Here is a 20,725-nt window from a genome sequence, read left to right as displayed (position 1 = left end):
TGATAGTCCAAGTGCTTATGAAATGAGATAGCTTCTTCAGCAAAGTGATCAGTGCCTTGGATTTCATTTTCTTCCGAGCATTTAACATATTATTGTATTTCTAGATCTTTCTGTGTTAATCTGAAGTTATTTCAACCACAGTTCAGGCTAGGCTAGCTGCCCAGTTGTGTGCAACAAGGCAGTTGTTCCCACTTCCCCTCCCTCTCCCTTTTTTCTTTTTAATCTAGCAGTGTTGTTTGTAGCTTTCAGTTTTTCCTCTGGATTTGGATGAGGAAACAACATTACGGGCTGTTGGCCACGTACATATATATATAGCACGAGAGCTATGCAGTAGTTGGTAAAGGATTCTAGGGTCTGGCTGTGACTAGTCAAAGAAAGAAGCATTGCGTTATTTTTCAAGATCAAGCATGCCATCTTGGGGGGGGGGGAATATACTTCAAGCAAAAACTTCAGTTTAATAGAATTCTGATTTGTTAATGGCAGTGCTGTAGATAGGAAAATCAGCCAAGCCTTTTAGACAGCATCTCTAAGCAGTGAAAGCTGCCAAGCTTCGCTGTAACTGAAGAAGTACTGATTTGAATGTTGTCAGGTGTTATACTGGGATTTGCTACTGCTAGCCAAGTAAAAAAAAAATTCTTTTCCAATGACAGTCAGCTGTAAAGTTCATAAAATGGCTGCATGTATTTGAAGAAGTTTTTAGAAAAATTCATTCCTTCTGGATGAAGTTTGAGATGCATTGGATCTTAATACTGCCAGATGAAGTTTATGCACTATTTCATGCAACACAAGGTGTTAGGTTTTACTTAACATTTTTTTCAAAGAAAACCATAAATCCTTTCTATGAGCAACTGTGTAACCGCTTCTTAATTTTAAAGTGCTTGGGGAAAACAAAGTTATTCACTGAAGGAATTTTTTTACAAAAAGGTAAATTACATTTATTATGATGTTAACAGCTGAAGCGCTAAGGTGCTGCAGAGATTTAAAAAATATCAGAAAATATCAGTGTAATGGAGAATATATGCAGCTTTGGCAATAAAGCTTTATCCTGTACATCTTTCCTTTGGTATTTTATGCAGTGACAAAGAGTACTTGCAGTCCTTGCAACTTCTGTTACAAACTTAAGTCTGCTTAAAAGCAGTTGTATAACTTTAATTTGCTGATGAAAATTAGAACAGATGCTTCTGAAATAATTAATCTTTTTTTTCTTTTTTTCTTGCTTTATGTGTGGTCAAAAAATGACAGACTTTTCCATTAAATTCCTTTTTTGGGGAAAAGTGGATTGAGCTCAAGGTAGAAAATTGGGAGGTAGAGGAAAATGAGTCTTTTAAAAGCCTAATTTTTAAAAAAATGGAGAGGGGCTATTAGGAAATGAACTGCTTCAATATTTATTCAACAGCCTGGATATTGCACATTGTTGATAAATGTACTATTTTAAAGGCACTTCTACTGTATGGCTTGTAAGGTTTTTAGACAAATCTATTTGCTTGCAGTTAGGAAGTCTGGTGATGCTTTGAGGCCTTTTCAGTTTTGCATAAAACATAATTATAACTGCTTAAGAATTTTTCTTTGGTGGTCCCTGATGTGACAGAAGAAACCAGAATATTTTTGCAGTAGTATTGCCATAATACAAACTTTTAAAGTATGTATGCTAATCTTTTTTCGTTACCTAAGCAAAGATATGAAAAATATTTTTCTGTCTTTATTTGGACTGGCTTTTCTTAAAAATCCTAATTTGAAGTGTGTCCCCTCTTTGTTTTTTTTTCTTTCTTCCCCTTAGATTTGAGTTCTGTGAACCTGCCTTTGTGGTTGGTAATTGCTTGGAAATAGCCTCAGACAGTCATCAATATGACCGGATTTACTGTGGAGCTGGAGTCCAGAAAGACCATGAAAACTACATGAAAATTTTATTGAAAGTTGGAGGCATTTTAGTAATGCCTATAGAAGATCAGGTGACTTAGTGACAATTTCTCCTTCTTATCTTTTAGTATGAGAAATACATAATTTAAGGAATGCTTTTAAATGTATATTTGACTAAGTTAATGTTCAACTAATACCTTGATTCGGTGTTTTGCTGCAGTTAAGCAGATATTAGTCTTTTTAATGAAGTCTTGAACTTTTTTCCCTTAAACTTGTAGGAAAGCATCAGTATCCTGCTTCCAACAAAGTCTGTGGCAAAATTGTCTCTTCATTGAAACTAGAACTCCATTCATATTTTCAGTGTTTTCAGTGTATCGTACCAGTCCCAGAACTGCTTTGAAATCTTGCTGCCACACTGACATTTTCAGTCAGTACTTCAAATCAAAGAAACGACCCTCTAAACCAAGACAATTTATTTTGGAGAAATATGAAATAGCTGTGATCAGTGGGACATTGTAAGGGTCATTGTCATTGTTTGACATTGTCAAAAAACTGAAGAAAAAAATAATGACTTATTTCCAGCAGTTTTCAGTTTTGCTTTTCCATGTTAGATTAAACGTTTTTCAGACAGGTGTATTATTTTAATAATACTTGGCACTTTTATCACTTTTCATCCTTAGATCTCAAAAAGCTTTACGAAGGTAAGTATTGTTCTCCCTATTTTACTAATAGGGAAATTGAGAAAGGCAGATTATGTGATTTAAGTTGATGTTCTCCTAAATACAGATAATTACTAAAATGCTTATTGGTAAACATGCTAGTTACTTTATCTTCCAAAAAGAATTATCACATTATGTATCTGCTTTCTCAAAATACCAAAGTGATTTAAATACAGCCTGCATGATTCAGTTCCATAAATATTTTTTTTTCAGTATTTATTGGACTAAGATACTGTCAGTTGAAAATGATGGAATCCAACTTAAAGGTAGTCACGATTTGAAAGCAAAATTAAAACTGTGGATATTTCTACTTTATATACAAATGGTTAGGGGACTAGACCGTATAAAGTATAAGAAGCATCTGAAAGATGTGGCTTAATCTAGCCTGCAAAGAAACAGCTAAGGGAACATTTAATTCCTGACTTGGCTTCCTAAAGGGGTGGAGAATTTACCTAGTAGACAGGAGTCCAATTCTCCTTGCAGGTGCACAGCAAACTGAAAGAAGAATGTTACAAATAGCAGCAAGGAGGCATTCTGCCTGCATATAGGGAAAACAGTTTCTCATAATGAGAGTGGTTGAACACTACAGCAGGTTGCCTAGTCAGGTTGGGAAATCTCAGTCCTAGGAGACCTTTTTTAACTTCATTGGAAAAGCTTCTGAGTTGCCTGATTTAACTTTGAAGTTGGTCATCTTCAAGCAGGAGGTAGGACTCCAGAGGTTGCTTCCAATCTAAAGTGTTCTGTGATCTTTTGGAAAAAGCAGAAAAGGCAAAACTGACCTTGGGCCTTAATTTTCCAGCTGCATCTCTTCGCATTGCCAAAGAGCCTTATTCAGTACTCTAGTGACCAAGATATTGGTCATATTTCAAAGAATTGGTCACTATTGGTCACTATTGGTCATATTTCAAAGAATATGAAAGTCCTTTCTGTTCATAAAACAGCCTTTATAAATAATTTTGAAGCAAATCAAAATAGCAGTATGTTTGAACACCAATTTGAATAGTATTGAGTATGACAAAACTGTAACCACCTTTTTATTTTGGTTTTGTTTTTATGCAGCTAACACAAATCTTGAGAACGGGACAGAACACGTGGGAAAGTAAAAATATCCTTGCTGTTTCATTTGCTCCTCTAGTGCAACCAAACAGAAATGACAATGGCAAACATGATACTGTGGGACTGCGTAAGTGTCATTTGTGCTTGCTCCCTTTGGCTTGATGGGTTGTTATAGTGCCTTCTGGTGGTGGTCTGGAAGTGGGGAGGCTATGCTGTACAGACACAATATGATAGAACAGGAACATACCGTTTAGCAAAGCAGTAGCTCACTGATTTTGGTTCTCCTGGCATGTGTTCTGTGTTGCTAAAGAATTAATACCCTGAATTAAAATGATACAGTGTTTCCAGCTTACTTTTCCAGACTTGTTTTCCTTTTAGGTTCAGTTTCTCTCGTTTTAGCGAGGTATAGATAAAATATCAAGCTAATATTAGGTCTGTTAGGAGTGCTAACTTTCTGATGATCTTCTAGAGAAAAATATTTATTCTCTTCTCCCTGAAATGAAAGGAACAGGTCTAAACTGCAGCTGTGGTACTGTAGGATATTAATGGCTGACTGCGCTTGTGTCTGCCTGCAACTGATACAGTCATGTCTAGCTGTTTTTTAGTAGTCATTGGGATTGGCTTTCTAGATGCAATGCCTTGAATTAGGTTAGTAAAAGTATTTAGAAAGTCTCTGACAGTACATCTGTTGCCAAGATGATAAGATAGTATGGTAAGGGGAAGGGGAAAAAAGTGGCAGAGAAAGGTGCAGAGGTGAAATTTTCTGTCAGAGTAGTCAGGGCTAGGAGTAGAGTAATACACAGAGCTTCAGTAACATGTGGGAACTTAAATAAACCCCACGAAGAGCCTTAGAAGATAATAGCTTTTCTTTCCTGTTCCGTTCTGTTAACATATAACCAAAGGGAACTAATCCCCCCATCCTTTTCACATGTTTCTTGCCTCCATGCACATTTTTTTAACTGTGAAACAGGTATAAACCCTTCAGGAGTCCAGGGTGTCCTATCAGATTGCATTGCCTATAACTACTGATCTGGCTACTAATTTTGAGAGTGTGTGAGCTTGCCAAGGATAGTTCCTTATTATAGTTACGTTTACTTTTTTTGTTCAAAGTATAGATGATCCTCTCCTTTATGTAATTGGTTCTTTTATAGAAATAATTCATTTTGGTTGCTTTAACACTTGCTTTTTGAGACCTCAGAAGTTATTTCCTGAAATTAACTCGGAATCATAGAATCGTAGAATAGTTTGGGTTGAAAGGGAGCTTTAAAGGTCATCTAGTCCAACTCCCCTGCAATGAACAGGGACATCTTCAACTAGATCAGGTTGCTCAGAGCCCTATCCAACCTGACCTTGAATGTTTCCAGGGATGGAGCATCTACCACCTGTCTGGGCAACCTGTTTCCAGTGTTTCACCACCCTCATCATAAAAAATTTCTTCCTTATCTAGTTTGAATCTACCCTCCTTTAGTTTAAAACCATGACCACTTGTCCTATCACTACAGGCCATACTAAAAAGCCTGTCCCCATCTTTCTTTAAAGGGAGCTTATAAGCTCCCTTTAAGTACTGAAAGGCCACTATAAGGTCTCCCCAGAGCCTTCTCCTCTCCAGGCTAAACAACCCCAACTCTCAGCCTTTCCTCACAGGAGGGGTGTTCCATCCCTTTGATCATTTTTGTGGCCCTCCTCTGGACCCGCTCCAACAGATCTGTCTTTCCTGTGCTGAGGGCTCCAGAGCTGGATGTAGTACTCCAGGTGTGGTCTCACCAGAGCAGATGAGCAGAATCACCTCCCTTGACCTGCTGGCCATGCTTCTTTTGATGCAGCCCAGGGTATGGTTGGCTTTCTGGGCTGTGAGTGCACATTGTTGGCTCATGTCCAGCTTTTCATCCCCCAGTACCCCCAAGTCGTCCTTCTCAGGGCTGCTCTCAATCTCTTAATCCCCCAGCCTGTATTGATACCAGGGGTTGCCCTGACCCAGGTGCAGGCCCTTGCACTTGGCCTTGTTGAACCTCATGAGGTTCACATGGGCCTACTTCTTGAGCTTGTCCAGGTCCCTCTGAATGGCATCCCATTCCTCAGGTGTGTCAAGTGCACCACTCAGCTTGGTGTCATCTGCAAACTTGCTGAGGGTGCACTCGATCCCACTGTCTATGTCATTGATGAAGGTACTAAACAGTACTGGTCCCAGTACGCACCTCTGAGGGACACCACTCATCACTGATCTCCATCTGGACATTGAGCCATTGACCGCTTCTCTCTGGATGTGACCATGCAGCCAATTCCTTATCCACCGAATAGTCTGTCAATCAAATCAATATCTCTCCAATTTAGAGAAAAGCATGTTGTGGGGGGCCATGTCAGAGGCCTTACAGAAGGCCAGCTAGATGACATCCATAGCTCTTCTCTTGTCCACTGATGTGGTCACTCCATCATAGAAAGCTACTAGGTTTTGGTCAGGCAAGACTTGCCCTTCATGGGGCCATGCTGGCTGTCTCGAATCACCTCCCTGTGCCTTAGCATAGCTTCTAGGACTTGTTAATACAAGATTATTTTTTTCCTATGTTATTTGCTTTAGACATAGTCCATAATAGCTAAGCTGTATCATGACTAACAGTGAAATACAGAGGTGGCTTGTCAAACTTCTGGTCTTGCTATGATTTTATACAGTCTAATTCCCTAGAAGATAGAGGAGGATTTTCAAGTGTTCTCTATCACCGTTCCTGAATTTTCAGAATGAAAATAGTGCAGACCAGTAGTGTTCAGAACTAAACTGTAGTACAATAAAGATGTTTCCTGTAAGTAGCTTAATATAATAATTTCAAAATTACTCTTTAGTGAGAAGAGGAAAATAGCATGCAAATGTGCTACGAAGTTGGCACTATTTAAAAGAAAAGAAAACGCATTAGGGGCTTGAAGTTGCACTGTAAAATGAAATCGGCAAGATATGCTTCTTTCCACTGCTCAGACTGGTCTAGTTTTATCATGAAGCTTAAAAAAAAAAAAGCGGGGGGGGTGTAAAAAGTAGTGGTCTGAAGCTCAAGAAATAAAAATTCTAGCTAATTCCTCCTTTATGGTAACATTGTGTTTGTTTTAAATCCACACACCTGTAAATTATCTTAAAAGTTCAGAGTAGTCTAGTAAACATTATCCTTCTGTAAACTTTAGCCAGAAGTTGCAGATGTCACTACTAAGTAAACATGGAGTCTGTGCCATACTTTGGACAACCCTTGAATGCCTTCTGACACATATGTAATGTTATATATAGACTACAGTTATAACTCTCATATTTACATAGGGCTTAGTTAAAATATCTGTCAGCCAGTCATTCTCAAAGTAGAATCTTTATCTCATGGAAAACTATGGAGGTGTTGCCAAAAGGATCGTTTTACCAATTTAGTTACTGGTTAGTATCCTAACTGGTTAGGATACTAACCAGTAACTAAATTGGTAAAACTAACAGTTTTACCAACCACTAACAGTTCACTGCTGCTATACAATTGGAAAGAAGTTGACATTAAATATCAAAAAGTTGCATCATGTTTGTCTCATTTAAAAAAAAAAAAATATCCTTTATGTGAATAGTTCGATTAATTCTTTTAGGAGAGAAGCTAAGACAGATTGGCAGTAAACCGAATTCAGATTCTCATGTCGTGTAAATGATTTAAGGTGGCTCATTCAACACCAAAGTAGTTACACCTGTGAGACATGTTGCCAGCAAGGATGAACTCTGTCTTTGGGTAGATTGTAAGCTGCGTAATAAAGGTCAAGCACCCCTAGCATGGGTAAAGTAAATATTTTGCATCCCAACAAAGTTTTACATTTGAGCAGGATGTTAACAAGGTTGCATAGCTTTACGCTTAACTTAGTGTGGGAAGTAAACTTGTGTTGACCCACAGTATACTGTATATACTAGAAACTGTCTGATCATGAGCTCAGTACATCACTGTTAAGTCACAATGATAGATTTTATTGAAGTCTAATTTTCTTTTTTATTTAATCACAATGAAGGAGAAAAGATGAAATTTCTTAGATTCAGTTAAATTTTAGTACATTTTTAAGCTTGGTTACTCTCAAATGTAATTTTTAAACATCAAACAAGTTTCAAACCAGAAGTGAGTTGTATTTCTTGGTTAATTTGGCTTAAATCCATGAATATCAGTGGAACTTAAGGCTACTTCTGTTATTTGAAGTCTTCCTTAGATGTCCTACTCAGTAGTTCCGTATTCAAACAGATTTTATATTACCTGCATAGGAAAGCTTTCTGACTGTCTCACTGTAGGACTTCTTAACTATCCTTCCTAACTATCAAGCATTTCTTTTTTTTTTTTTTTTTTTTAAAAATACAGCATGTCTGAAGCTTTCTAAAAGTTCACTTTCTTTATGCTACGTGCGTGTCTGGGATTTCTGAACAGAAATGCCAGGAGCTTTAGGCCTTGAACTCCTTTATGTAGTATGAATTGTTGCTAGTTACCAATTGTACCTTATGATCTGGGGTGTGACTGTGAGGAGTTTCCTTTGTCTTTAAACTTTTTAGATGCTGTTGTCTTCAAAATCAAATAGAATATAAACAGTCATAACTAGCACTAAAAAAATAATATAGTTGGTTTATATTATCTTACAGGATAAGAAAGCTGAGAGATTACTGCTTTTACACCTTTTTCAGGATGCAGTGTTTCATAACTTTGTTCCATCCTCTTTTGAAAGAAATAATTTTTTTTTTCTTCTGATTTTATGAAGTCTCTCTTGCACAGTTCTGTGTATGGGACAAATGGCTGCTAGTCCATTACTTCAACTTTATGCTTGCATTTACTATGATTGGCATACAATCTGCAATCATAGCTTGTTTAGCCTGATCTTATAAACGTATTTTGGATGGTTAGATAGGGGTTTTTTTCTTGAATTTTGAGTTGGTTTTAGGTTAAACAAATGGGGCTTGGTGTTTTTGGGGTTTTTTTAATTTCTGTTGGCATTAGCTGAAATTAGTATTGCCAGTCATAAACGTACTTTCTGTCTCAAATATGAGTAACTAGCATGCAACTGAAGCCAGTGTATGAAACAATAGATTTTGTTGGAAATACATTGAGTACTTCTTAAGCTGCATGCAATATTGGAAGTGTAATTATCAAAATTACTTCCTCACTAACTTCTTCCTTCCTGTAGTCCCCATTAGTTTTATGCTACTTTGTATAGGAAGAAAAGTGACAAGCAAGAAAGTTGAACAGGCTGCAGTTTTGGTTGGTGTACTTTTTTGTTTTTGTTTTCCTTGGAATTAGCCAGACGTACCTCACCTAGGGCAGGCATCCACCAGCCCAGCAATACTCAGTCATCACCTACCTGTCTGTCATTGGAAAATATGTGGCTTTGGCCTCTTGTTACTTGTTTGGGTTTTTTTTTTTTTTTTTCTTCAGGACTTCAGTAATTTTGATTCCTTTCCTCCTGCAAAGATATGGGTGACTTACCTGGTTGGTCACCTGTGAAGTTGACGTGGCTCTCCCTCATCAGTTGGGTTCAGTAGGAAGTAGGGCAAAGCATAGTGAGTAGAAGAGGGAGGCAGAAGAAAGGCACTTACCTAAACAAATGTGACAAAGGGGTAGAAATTGTTTCCCAGCAGCAGGATCTTAAAACAGTGCCAGCAGTAGATCCCAAGACTTGCCAGATGCTAAAAGGTGACAGTATTTGTTCTATGCTTTCTTGAATTTATTTTAGTAATCTGTTCATGCTTTCTACTTCTCTTGCACGTCTGTCAAAAGACCTTAATTTCTTGGGCTGTGCCACAGAGTTTGTCAAGGTGGCTCTATCTACCCTTGTGTCATTTGCATATTGTATCATGTACTAAAATTTCAATTGTTCTTGAACATTAGTCTTACTGCCTTGCAGCTAATTTTTTTGCTAGAGGGAAATTTTACTTAGTATAACTTACTTTTCTTTCATTTTAGCTCCATGTGCTGTTAGGAATCTCCAGGACCTAGCTCGAATATATATCAGACGCACCCTTAGAAACTTCATAAATGAGGAGATGAAAGCCAAGGGTATTGCTCAGAAAGCTCCTCCAAAACGAAAACGCAGGAGGTGTCGTAGACGCAGGATTAACACCTATGTGTTTGTTGGTAATCAGCTCATTCCTCAGCCTCTAGATAGTGAAGAAGATGAAAGAATGGAAGATGATAACAAAGAGGAGGAGGATAAAGATCACAGTGAGGCCTTGAAGCCAGAAGAGCCTCCTCGAAATCTGCTGAGAGAGAAAATTATGAGTCTACCATTACCTGAATCTTTAAAAGCATACTTGACCTATTACAGAGAGAAATAACTTGTTTTAAGTAGAAATAATGCCTACTGATTGTTCCTTTATTCTTGAAAATGTAGCATTTATTAAGAAGTAGGTGGACATATTATTATTAGTCTTTCATCAAGACTGAAGTACAGCGATAAATCGTAACTTGTTTCTATCTTGTCTTTGCTACAAGGAAGACTTGCATTCAACAGTAGAATCCCTTTTAAAAAATCTATTTTTCTTTAAATTTTGAAAATGCTGTTTTAACTCTGATAGAAATATATATTCCATTATGCAGCACTAATCAATATTTTGCATGGTAAGTCTCTTTTGATCCCTAACAGATTTGTATTGATAAAAGGATGAGTGAAATTTTATATATGCTAAATAATTGTTAAACATGTGCATCTGACTTGATGAGCAATTTGTCTGTATTTATTAGGGGAACATTTCAAACATGCAGACGCTTATCCTCTAATGTCAGAATCAGACCCTTTTAAAGTTTATTTTACTATGGCTTTGTTGCAATCATTATTACTATGTTGGTATGGATGTATTCCAACAACACAAGTGCAATAAATGTATACAGACACTGAATGAGCTGGCTTTAATGAAATATGAAAATACAAGTTCTGAAATGTCAGATGACCCTGCTACCTTTGCATTTATATCTTTTGCCAAAAGATCTTGAGAAAAGTAACAGCTTCTCTCAGAGCCTTAAAGAAACATCATATTGAGTAAGAAGCAAAGCAATGCTTACTTCAGCTCTGCTTATAGTTAACTCCATTCTACATTTCCAGTATTTTTAACTAGAGGCACTTCCTCATTTGTGGGAAGTTTAGGACAGTACATTTTGTTTATTTCTACAGCTCACAGCATTAAGTCAAAATGTTTGGTAATACAAGATTGTAATTTAAATATCAGTCATCTATAATTACTGCTTTTAAGTAGAGGTAGAATTTCAACAAAGTTTAGTTTGTATTGCTTATTGGGATAGCTGTAATAGTAGAAGTTAGAATTTGTTCAGCAAATGCACTTTAGTAAGTGAATTTTATACTTAACATGCATCTCCAAGAAGGTAGACTTGTGCTAGCCTATATTTTGTTTCTGAGCATGGCTCTTAGCACAAAAATATTTATAAAATCATATGCATCTTTTGGAAACCTAAGAGTAGCAGTGCAAATGTGGGGACCCACAATAGTGCTGACTTAAATCCTTCTATGATTTTTCCTCTTCTAGTTGTGAAGTTACTTGCAGTTCTCACATTTAACTTCGTTTGCTTTTACCATCTTAATTTCTTCATTCTCTGTTGTAACATAACCATGAGGGAAAACACTGTTTATTAAGAACTTGGCATGATATGCATTAAAAGCCACAATCATTGGAAACATCTGCCCGTTGGACCCAGTGAAAAACATTCCTCTTGAAGTATCCTGCACGATACATTTTATAATATTGGTAACATTTTTTTGTGTAATAACAATAAAACAAAATAATCACATCTTTCTAAAACAGTAAATGTTCCTAGTCCAAGTATTTATAACCAGCCAATATTCACGTGGTCTAACAGTCCGATATTGACTTCAAAATATATAAGCATTTTGTTGCATCTGAGAAGGAAGATAACACATAATCCTGTGACACTGACTCTTTATGGTGCATTTAATGCTTTAGTCCCTGGTTTTTTTAAGGTACATCATAGTAATGTTTAAGTGGAACTTCATGAAGGCCTGTTGTACCAGCATGTGGAGTTACTTTCCGCAATATATTTACAGTATAAGTAAAAAAAACTATTTGGAATAAGTATTCTGACTTTATTTTAAAAGCAGGAAAAACTAATAAGAAATAGTTTTCCAAAATAATGATACTAATAAAGTAATTGTAATGCTTCAGCTATAAGAATTGATCATAATCTTGTTTTAAATGGATTATTTTAGATGGAATTTAAATAATCTGAAGTTTGAGATGGTTTTTTCTCTCTCCTTTTCTTGGAACCTACATCCATAAGCTCAAGAGTATGAGATTACTAAATATTGCTTAAATACTTTGAGGACTTTATACAGGATGCTTTTGGAGAATAAATTTCTGCGTTCTTTCACACCTGTATACTTGGAAAAATGGACAGCGGATGACTTGTCATGATTCTTCAGTATGTAAGGATTTTTGGAGTCACTGAAAGAGAATGTTTCTTCTGTGTTTTATATGTGGATTTATTTTACACTCTTGAATTTATATTTACATAAATAAAAAGGTAGAAACGCAAAATGAATTAAAACTTAATTTTTGCCATCTCAGTTGATGATGGGGACATTGTTGCAATAAAATGTTTTTTTGGTGGTTTCTGCTTGCCTTGAATTCCTGTGTTTCTGTGCAAGTATTTTCAGTTAATTTGGAAATTCAGATACCAGTTTGCTCATAGTTAGGTCAGTAACTTCTTAATAAATGCTATTCTTGAATTTCAGAAATAGAGTAATACACCTTCTTGCTACATTTTGAATTTTTGCAAAGGTTGGAAGATGAGATGTTATTCATGACATGTGAAAGCTATTTTGGGGCCAGCACTACTTTTGAAGTACTTACGTGGAGCATCACTTTCTTTTGGAGAGCCCAGAAGCTATACTTGAGCTATATACTCAAGAACAGTTTAATGGTTTTTGTTTCTAAATATTGAGATAGTTGCTCTGTTGAGGGTGAAAACAATCTAGGTCAAAAGAAATAAGGGAAACTGTGAGGTAAGAATCGGAAGGGTGGTGTGCAACTAGCGAGTCACACTTCCTATTGAAACTCCCTCTTGATGCAGCATTATTTTGTTATCAGTTAGAGGAAAAATACAAGGTGGGTAGGCTAAGCTGACTAGCAATACTGTAATTGTGGTCACTGTAAGGAAGGATGTGTTAAAAACCCCTGGAAGTTCCAATTCGTCTTTTGTCTGGAGGAGGCTTCAAGACCAGTGCAGTCTTTTCAGAAGACCTGGATTTTTTTTAATCCCACGTTCAGGAAAAACTGAACAGCTGCCTCCCAAAAACTTGGGAAACAGTGGTCATTGAAATGAACCTGAACAGCTCTGTTCAGCTGAGCATTGTCTCTTGCTTGTTTAGGTACTGGCAACTTTAGTCTATTTTCTTTCTTTTTATTAAATCCTGTCATTTTTTTCTCTAAACTACTTTTTAAAATGCATCTTTACCTGTCAGTTTGAAAACAAATAGGGAATGTAATCAAATGTGCTATGTCCTGATTAAAGCTGCTTTAACTCATTAAATATTAATCCATATATCCCCAAGAGTGTCTCCTTCCATCATTCATGTAATTGAGTAAAACTGAAAGCTTCTACCTTTGTGTGATTTACTAAGCAATTATAAAAGATAAAGGAGTTGTGTGCTCTGTTCTTAGAGGTGTAGACAGAACTCCACCTTAATGAGCTGCTAATTAATTTGACAACGCTTGAGTCATGTATGAGGTCCTTTCTGTAAACTTGTTTTGAGAAGGTCATTGGAGTGTTAGTGGAACAGTAAAGCTTTAGAGTTGTGTGTTTCTTGATACCTTTTCAGTAAAATCTAGATGGCTGGCTTGGTAAGTGCCTGTCTCTGGCTTCTGTAGCTTCACTTGTGTACATGTCAACTTCTTGAATACTCTGTTCAAGTAAAGCTGGCGTGTTTAGCCACAGGCTTGCACCATACTTATGGTCAGTATGGAACCAAGAATCTAACGCTGATTTATCAATGCTTTTTAACATGATGGTAACGTTTTCTTTCTAGAGTCTTCTGATTGTCATGCTTTGTATTCTGTGATGCTTTTCAGAGATTTGTCAGGGGAGCTAAGGGAACTTGCATCTCCCTGTTAAAGCTCCGTCCTCTGCCGCTGTGAACGAGGAATGTGTTAACACTTTGCCAGGATGTTTTGCAAAATACTTCAGTGCTGGAGAGAAGCAAAAGCACTGCAGAAAGCACCGAATTGTTTTCTCTCCTTCTTTCTTCATGCATTCACAAGCAGCCATTGTGATTGTAGGGTGGAAGGAGAGGGAACAGAGGGCAAAAGTGTATCAATACATGTTGAATGCTTTTTTTTTTTTTCTTTTTATGAGCATTTCCTTGCCATTATGCTAGCATCTTCCTCCTGAATGAAAAATAATTCATTAGAGTTTCCTGATTTAGGACAATACTGAACCATCCTACTGCTCTACTGTTTACTTGACTGCCATACTTCAAATATCTTTAGTACACATGGATGATCTCCACAAACTGAAAAATGTTCCTTGCAGGCAAATGGACCTACAGCGTTTTCTGTTGATATACCCGTTGTCTGTTAGGGTTTGGGGTTTTTTTGTTTGTTTGTTTTTTTCCTCTCGGACATCTTTTTGAGTTCTTGCACCAGTATATTCAGTTTGATCAAGTTTCTGTATACTTTGATTTTTGAAGCCTAGTGGCTTCTATTCATGTAACATTTCTGAAAATCAAGCTATTTAAGTAAGGAAATGAACTAGTTCAGGAGCCTTAACTTTAGACTCTCACTTTTGAGATTGTGTTGGTGAATTGCAGATCTTTATTACAAGTCTATATGACAACCTATGTGTCCAAGATGGAGACTCTTTCCATCTTCCGATATAAACTGTCATGACTGAAGTGGTCATTTTTACGGAAGTTTTCACTGGATTCGTGGTCAAGATCTGGAGACTCACTAATCCCTACTTCCTAGAAGGGGATGGGTAGTTTTTGGAAGGTGTTACTCATAATCATTGTTTTAGGCAGAGAGAGAGAGAGATATATATATTTAAAAAATATATATCTCTCTCTACATATACACACACACAGAGGTCTTAACAGTCGATCTAAATATTTTAGGATAGTGCAGTTAGAGTACTTCCATATAGAGGAAAGAACATCACAGTAATAACTACAGTAATACAATTAAAATTGTAGCACTTGCACTTCATTTCTGTTTGTTCTCTTGGAGTTATGCTCAACCTCCCTTTGTTTCCCCTGAGTGTTAAATCCACAGCTTTGCGACTGCTGGATAGGGTAACACAGAGTTCTGCGCCTCTGCAGTCCTTCATGGGAGGAATATTTTGTTGATGTTGCTGGTTCCTTCTTAATTTCCTGGGTTCAACTTGGGAGTCATTTGTATACTGGATAATGTGCTTTTGCATCTTCTTTGTTATTCTGTAGCTGCAGCTCGTATCCAAGTTTACTATATATGATAGTCTGCGTATGTTAGATACTATATTTTGTTGCCCCTAAGACCAGTTTTGTCAAGCTTTGGGTCTGTGTTTTGGGGTTTTTTTGGTTGGTGGTTTTTTTTTTTTTAAGGTGACAATTACAGAGAGCTGTGCACAGCTGTGGGCTCTCCAGTACCAAGCGTGAGCCCCATCTCTTGCTGTCCCATGCTAATACTCACCTACACTGCCTCCGCTTCTCAGGGCCTCTGCTCTCGTACCAGGGCTGCATTTCCCTGCACTATGACATTGTGTGAGAATCATAAATATCTCATTCTGCCAACAATAACTGCTTGTTACTGTTATCTATATAAAACTAGGGTTGTACCACACAAAGACAAGCATGAATGAAACAGGTTACCTATGAGTTCACCTACCAGGTGAACTAAAGAGATTGCTGTCACAGCTGAACTAGATAAACGCTATGAGCAGGTGAAGGAAAGCTCAGATGTAGTGAGTCCAGAGGCCTTGCAAACTCAGTATAAAGTGTATGGCCTGCTATTGGCAATGTCAGTACCATATTACAGGGTTACACAAGGGTGAAAACAAGCTTTTATATCTCTCTACTTGACTAAGTGATCAAAAAGCTTTTTTTTTAGGGTTGGGACAGAAGGTTTAGGAGCAGGGATAAAGGAGGATTGAGAGGTGGGGAATTTGTGTAGGGGGAAGTGACAGGTAATAAACAGTAGCAACAGATCAGTTTATATCATAAAAGTTTTAGCAAGAAGTTTTGATTCCTGTTTCAAAATCTTTAACTTCTCCCAGTTGCCAGGTCTGCCCAAACAATGATCTTTGTATGTTAGCCTGAAAGGAGATTTTGGTCAGTGTTTTAACCAGTTTAAATACCTAGTGTTAATCTTTCTAACTTGAATTAGTTTTTGTCCTGGCCTTCAGTTTGTCTCTCTACTAAATGATATAGTGCATATTTGTGCTGTAATCAGTAAGAGCAAACATACAATGCACTATTTTTGTACTATTTGCTCCACATCTAACAAGTTCTGTAATGTTGGCTTCAGTAATCTGTTAACAGTAGTGGCCTTTTTAGATCAACATCCTACAAAACTAAGTCTGTTATTTGTAGTACTTCGTTTGTTTTAGTTTGTTGTGTTTTTTCAAAACTCAACGGGTTGGTTTTCTACAAAAATAAAAAAATAGTGCATCCCTAAAAAATGCTTTCTAACCTTGCTGAGGAATTGCATGAAAAGCATTGTGCGTAATACATTACACCAAAAGAGGGCAGTGTTGCCGTACGGGAAACTTAAAGGTTGTGTGCTGACACAACTGGTAGAAAAGACAATAAAGTAATAATAATAAAATCGTATCTACATTGATGATTTATAATGAAATCTTTGAGTAACTTGCTTAGATATATACCCGAAAGATGTAGAATCCTACTGTGAGTCCTTTTATAATTTTTCTGAATACTTTCCTGAAGTGTCTTTTTTAGGAGTATAGTATAATAGGCTTCTTCTAGGGCATGCTTTAATGCAATTTGAGACCTTTCCAGAGTTGCTGATGCGGATAAAGCCTTCCATTCATAGAAATCTCAGGTGCAGCACTGTAGAAGGGTCTGTAAGGGCTTGACCAGCTGTGTAATCGGGCATTAGGTGTCTTCAGCTGCCAGAGATGTTTTGGATTCCGTACTAATGCTTACTTGAGACTATATGTGAGGACTGGACATTTGGGCATGTGAGGAAATCATGGCTCTGTAGAAAACTGCCGTGCGTGATATCATCCATACCTGTGCGTGACTCTTACAGACCTATATAATGCAGTAGCCAGCTGCTGCTGTGCCTGCTGTACCTAGCTCCTGCACCGTGCTGCTGCTCGCCTCCCGAGTTGGAGAGCAGCGTGTGTTGCAGAGGCATTGGCTGGAAGGGAGGCAGTAGTTGTGAAGCAAATATGCATTACATGTTATGAAGCACGTGGTGCTAAAGCCTGGCCCCAGCGGGAGAAAGAGGTGTAACCCGAGGGGTGGCACCTTGGAGCACCGTTTGCTGCTCTGCTGCCAAGGGCCCCAACACGAGTTTTGTCCATCCCAGATCCTCTAGCTATGCCACAAACAGACCCCAGTCCTACCTTCAGTGTTTGCCGCAACAACCAAGCTAGCCGTCTAAGCCTCTGGATTACACAAACTGGCAGTTTTGCACTCCTGAGAGTTTATGGTCTCTGGCAGTTGCTGATTTACTTCTGAAAATCGGGAAAAAATACGAAATGGTGGCCAAAAAACCCAGTGTCATATTTAAAGCATGAGACAAACAGATCTGTCATACTGTTTCCACAGCGTGATCTCAGCTTTGCTAACGATGCCAGTGTTGAGATGAGCATTGGCAACAATCTTGCTCGAATGCAGTTACAACTTCTCTTGAAAAACAAAATACATTTCTAAGCTATTGTGATAGCAGAGGGAGGACATGAATGCTGAATGTTCAAAGGCCAGAGTGAGGTTTTGCATGGATGAAAAGGTTGGCAGGCTTGTTAGCTCAAATAGCACAAGACGCACAAAGTGCTACTAAGCAGCTTTCAGACTAGAGTTTGTATGTGCTGAGGTGTGGGAAAGAGGTAACAACAGCCGTCTCCTTATGAAAACCTCTAGTGCTTCGTTCCACAGCGCCTCTTTTCTACTCTCAGACAGTCCCTAAATAGGGACTGTGTGAATATGCTGCAGAAAGATGTTACAGGATCACCATCTTAAGTACCTGCACTCAGTGACTTCTCCCATATCCAGAAACTGGGATTTTAGGTTTTCTTTAACCCTTACTAAATCTTTTCAACAATGACATGCATCTCCATGACCTTATGTCACTTCAAGAAATTGGGTTTAAAAATTAATCAGACCAATTTTTTTTTCCCCTTGAGCACAAAAATATATCTCATTAATTTTTTTTGTGGAGAAGGGAAGTAACTGACATTTTGGGGAGTGATAGTGATGTGATGCTCACTTGAGATTAATAACGAATTCTGATGTAACTTTTCCTGTAAACATAATATCTCCTTTTACTGCTATTAAAATCATCGCACTAATGTCCTTTTCTCTGCAGTGGTGGTAGCAGTTGTGGTGAGACAGATTTAGTTCTGTCACAGTAACCTTGCTTTTTTTATCCACTACTGATCTTTCACCTTGTATCTAATCCATGGACTCCAGTGGTCACTAATTGCAAGCCACTGCCTGTATAAGGTGCTGGGAGGAGAACATCATCTCTAAGGAGCTGATCATAGATGAAACGTTGAATGCCAGTGGATAATGGAGTTAGGAGATCCTTTTCAGGCAAATACAAAAAAATCAAAGGACTTGCAAATCATACAGGCAAAGGTCCACAAAAGAGTTCAAGTGTCCAGCTGCCACTTGAGGCACCTAAAATAAAAGTTTGTATGTCCATAGCTTCTCAACTCAGTTGCTACCTCCAATTCCCACCTGCCTGCCATGGGGTTTAATGTAACTTAGTTGTCATCTAAGTCCCGACAAGGATCACAGAGCAGGTATTCCCCAGTTCAGTTTGTCCTGAAAGCTCAAAACACTCCTGCTGAATTAGGCCTTGCAATGCAGAGAAGGTGAATGATGCTGTTGCAGACAGCAAGAGATACTGATGGAAGCACTCTCTCAAAACCAGGAATACAAAGGTTTTCGATGAAAGTTCCCCTGTGACAGGTAAGAGATCTAACTTCCATGTTGGGAGATTTTATGGACGTGAATAACAGCCATCTTTTCCTCTCTTAGGCTTCAATATTTGTGGCTCATTGAATTAGTTCCCATGTCATCACGCTGATGGCTGTGAATCCCATGCTGCTCCCCACAAGTTATCTGAGATGTGTGGCTTCTGCAAAATAGCAAGATACTAGGTCTCACTTATCTATTTAACCCTTTTTGGGGAAAAAATGCCCCACTATGGTCTTAGCACCATTGAGCAAAATGTGTGTTTGCTTGCTGTTAGGTTTAAATTAGGTTAGGTGCTTTATGTTAGGTTTAAATATTTTTTTGTTCCCCCCCCCCAGGATGATAGCTTTTGTAAGTCAGTTGCCTTTAATGATGCAGCCTTGCTTTGTTGCTAAATTGCTTGGAGATTTCAGAATCAATATAAAAAAGAGGGGAATTGACAAAGCTATTGAAAGTGTTTGGTCACAAACAAGAATGGCAAAAATGCCAGCTATGCTTCTTTGACAATTTTTAAAGCTCTGTGTCAAAGCAATTTCCTAATTAGTGCTTGGGGATATGGCTAAGAACAGACAATAAAATCATTAATGAAAACAGCTGAACAACAAGCTTCTCACTGTATTGTTTTCTGACATACTAGAAATAAATATTCTAGAAACAAATATTCTAGAAACTTTACCTCTTTAAGCAGAATATAAATTTCTGACTTGGATTTTACCTATAACTTCAATGTGCTAGCAGTTGCAAATATAACTAATGGATTTTGATAAAGAGCAGCAGTCTACTCAGGAGTAACTGTGAAAAAGATGAAATCCTGATTCCATTCAAGTCAATAGGATTTCTACTATCGCCTCCAATAAATACTGGATTTCACTGTTCCAAAAGAATTTCCCGTCTCTGAAGAGTTTATAGTATAAGGCAAGAAATGAAGTGTGTAGGAAAGGAATATGGTATGCAAGCAGTGTGTAACCAGTTTCATGTCACATTAGTTTTTACATTTTATTTTTTCTTAAAATAATTTGTTCAAATTTAAAGTGAAGCTTTTTCTGGATTGGTTTGAAGTATGTGAAATGGAGCCTTCATAGGAGCATGAAGGTTTCGCTAGGGTGTGAGAAGGCAACTGTGAATAACAGGCACAAAGGACGTACCTGGTTTGCTCTGGGATTCTACTAGAGAGGCAGTGGGACTAATGAACAGCAATGAAAGAGAAGATGCAAAGTGACCTTGATAGCGTTGTAGCTTGGAAGAGCAAGCTGCTGACTTTTGTACCCCTCATGGGAAGCTCCTGAGGTTTTGTAAGCCTCCAAAGCCCCAGCGGGACCTGTTGGCTCTGGTAGGTGGTGGTTGGGCTGCTATGGCACAGCCTTGCTTGACTTCTGACCTAGTCTGACTAAAAGGAATACCGATTCCTTCTGTCAGATCTGTCCGAATGACTCAGAGAATGGCAAGAAAATTTATTCAGATGCTTATAACATTTCGCTGACACAAGTCCTTATGTCTCGAGTGGGTTGGTCTCGTTCACATTGAAACCCCTTGGTTCTGCAAATTTCTTTTCTCCACCTCTCTTGCTTTTGGGGTCCAATCTAATATGTTTGTAAGGCCTCAAAGAAAAAACACTAAACAATAGCCCACCGAATGTATGTGATATGCCATTGCACTTCTGTACTAGATCAGTGTGTTTGAAAATCCTCTTTGTCTTTTGAATGTGCTAACTTTCAAGCTGTAGATTGTTCTGTGTGGAAGATGAAAGGAAATGTGATTTTTCTGAGTCTCTTCAGTTGAAATTGTTTTCATTTTAATAGAATAATTCAGTAAACATTAGGTCAGAGATAACTGAAAAAAAATGGGTTTGGTGGATAGGGTCCTCACTGTGGAGAGAAAGGACTTGAATTTTAACCTGCAATCCGATGTGTGTTTAAATATTTTATTTTAAGCACCCTCACAAGGAACAAACTAAATCC

The 20,725-nt window shown here is 37.8% G+C and overlaps 1 protein-coding gene across 8 annotated transcripts in view; it reads left to right on the top strand.

Annotated features, from left to right (window-relative positions):
* The window catches only part of PCMTD1 (protein-L-isoaspartate (D-aspartate) O-methyltransferase domain containing 1), a 46,270-nt gene extending 35,950 nt beyond the window's left edge, over positions 1 to 10,320 (top strand). For all 8 annotated transcript variants that reach the window (XM_075494656.1, XM_075494657.1, XM_075494655.1 and 5 more), the window contains 3 exons: positions 1,778 to 1,949; positions 3,636 to 3,759; positions 9,569 to 10,320. In XM_075494656.1, coding sequence (XP_075350771.1) covers positions 1,896 to 1,949; positions 3,636 to 3,759; positions 9,569 to 9,939 — 549 coding nt within the window. In that variant the 5' untranslated portion in view covers positions 1,778 to 1,895 and the 3' untranslated portion in view covers positions 9,940 to 10,320. The remainder of the gene's footprint in view (positions 1 to 1,777; positions 1,950 to 3,635; positions 3,760 to 9,568) is intronic.
* Positions 10,321 to 20,725: the final 10,405 nt, after the last annotated feature.

Source organism: Mycteria americana, chromosome 2 (genome assembly GCF_035582795.1).
Source record: "Mycteria americana isolate JAX WOST 10 ecotype Jacksonville Zoo and Gardens chromosome 2, USCA_MyAme_1.0, whole genome shotgun sequence".
Taxonomy (NCBI): domain Eukaryota; kingdom Metazoa; phylum Chordata; class Aves; order Ciconiiformes; family Ciconiidae; genus Mycteria; species Mycteria americana.
Note: the sequence above shows the minus strand (reverse complement) of the source record. Positions and strands in the feature narration are given on the sequence as shown.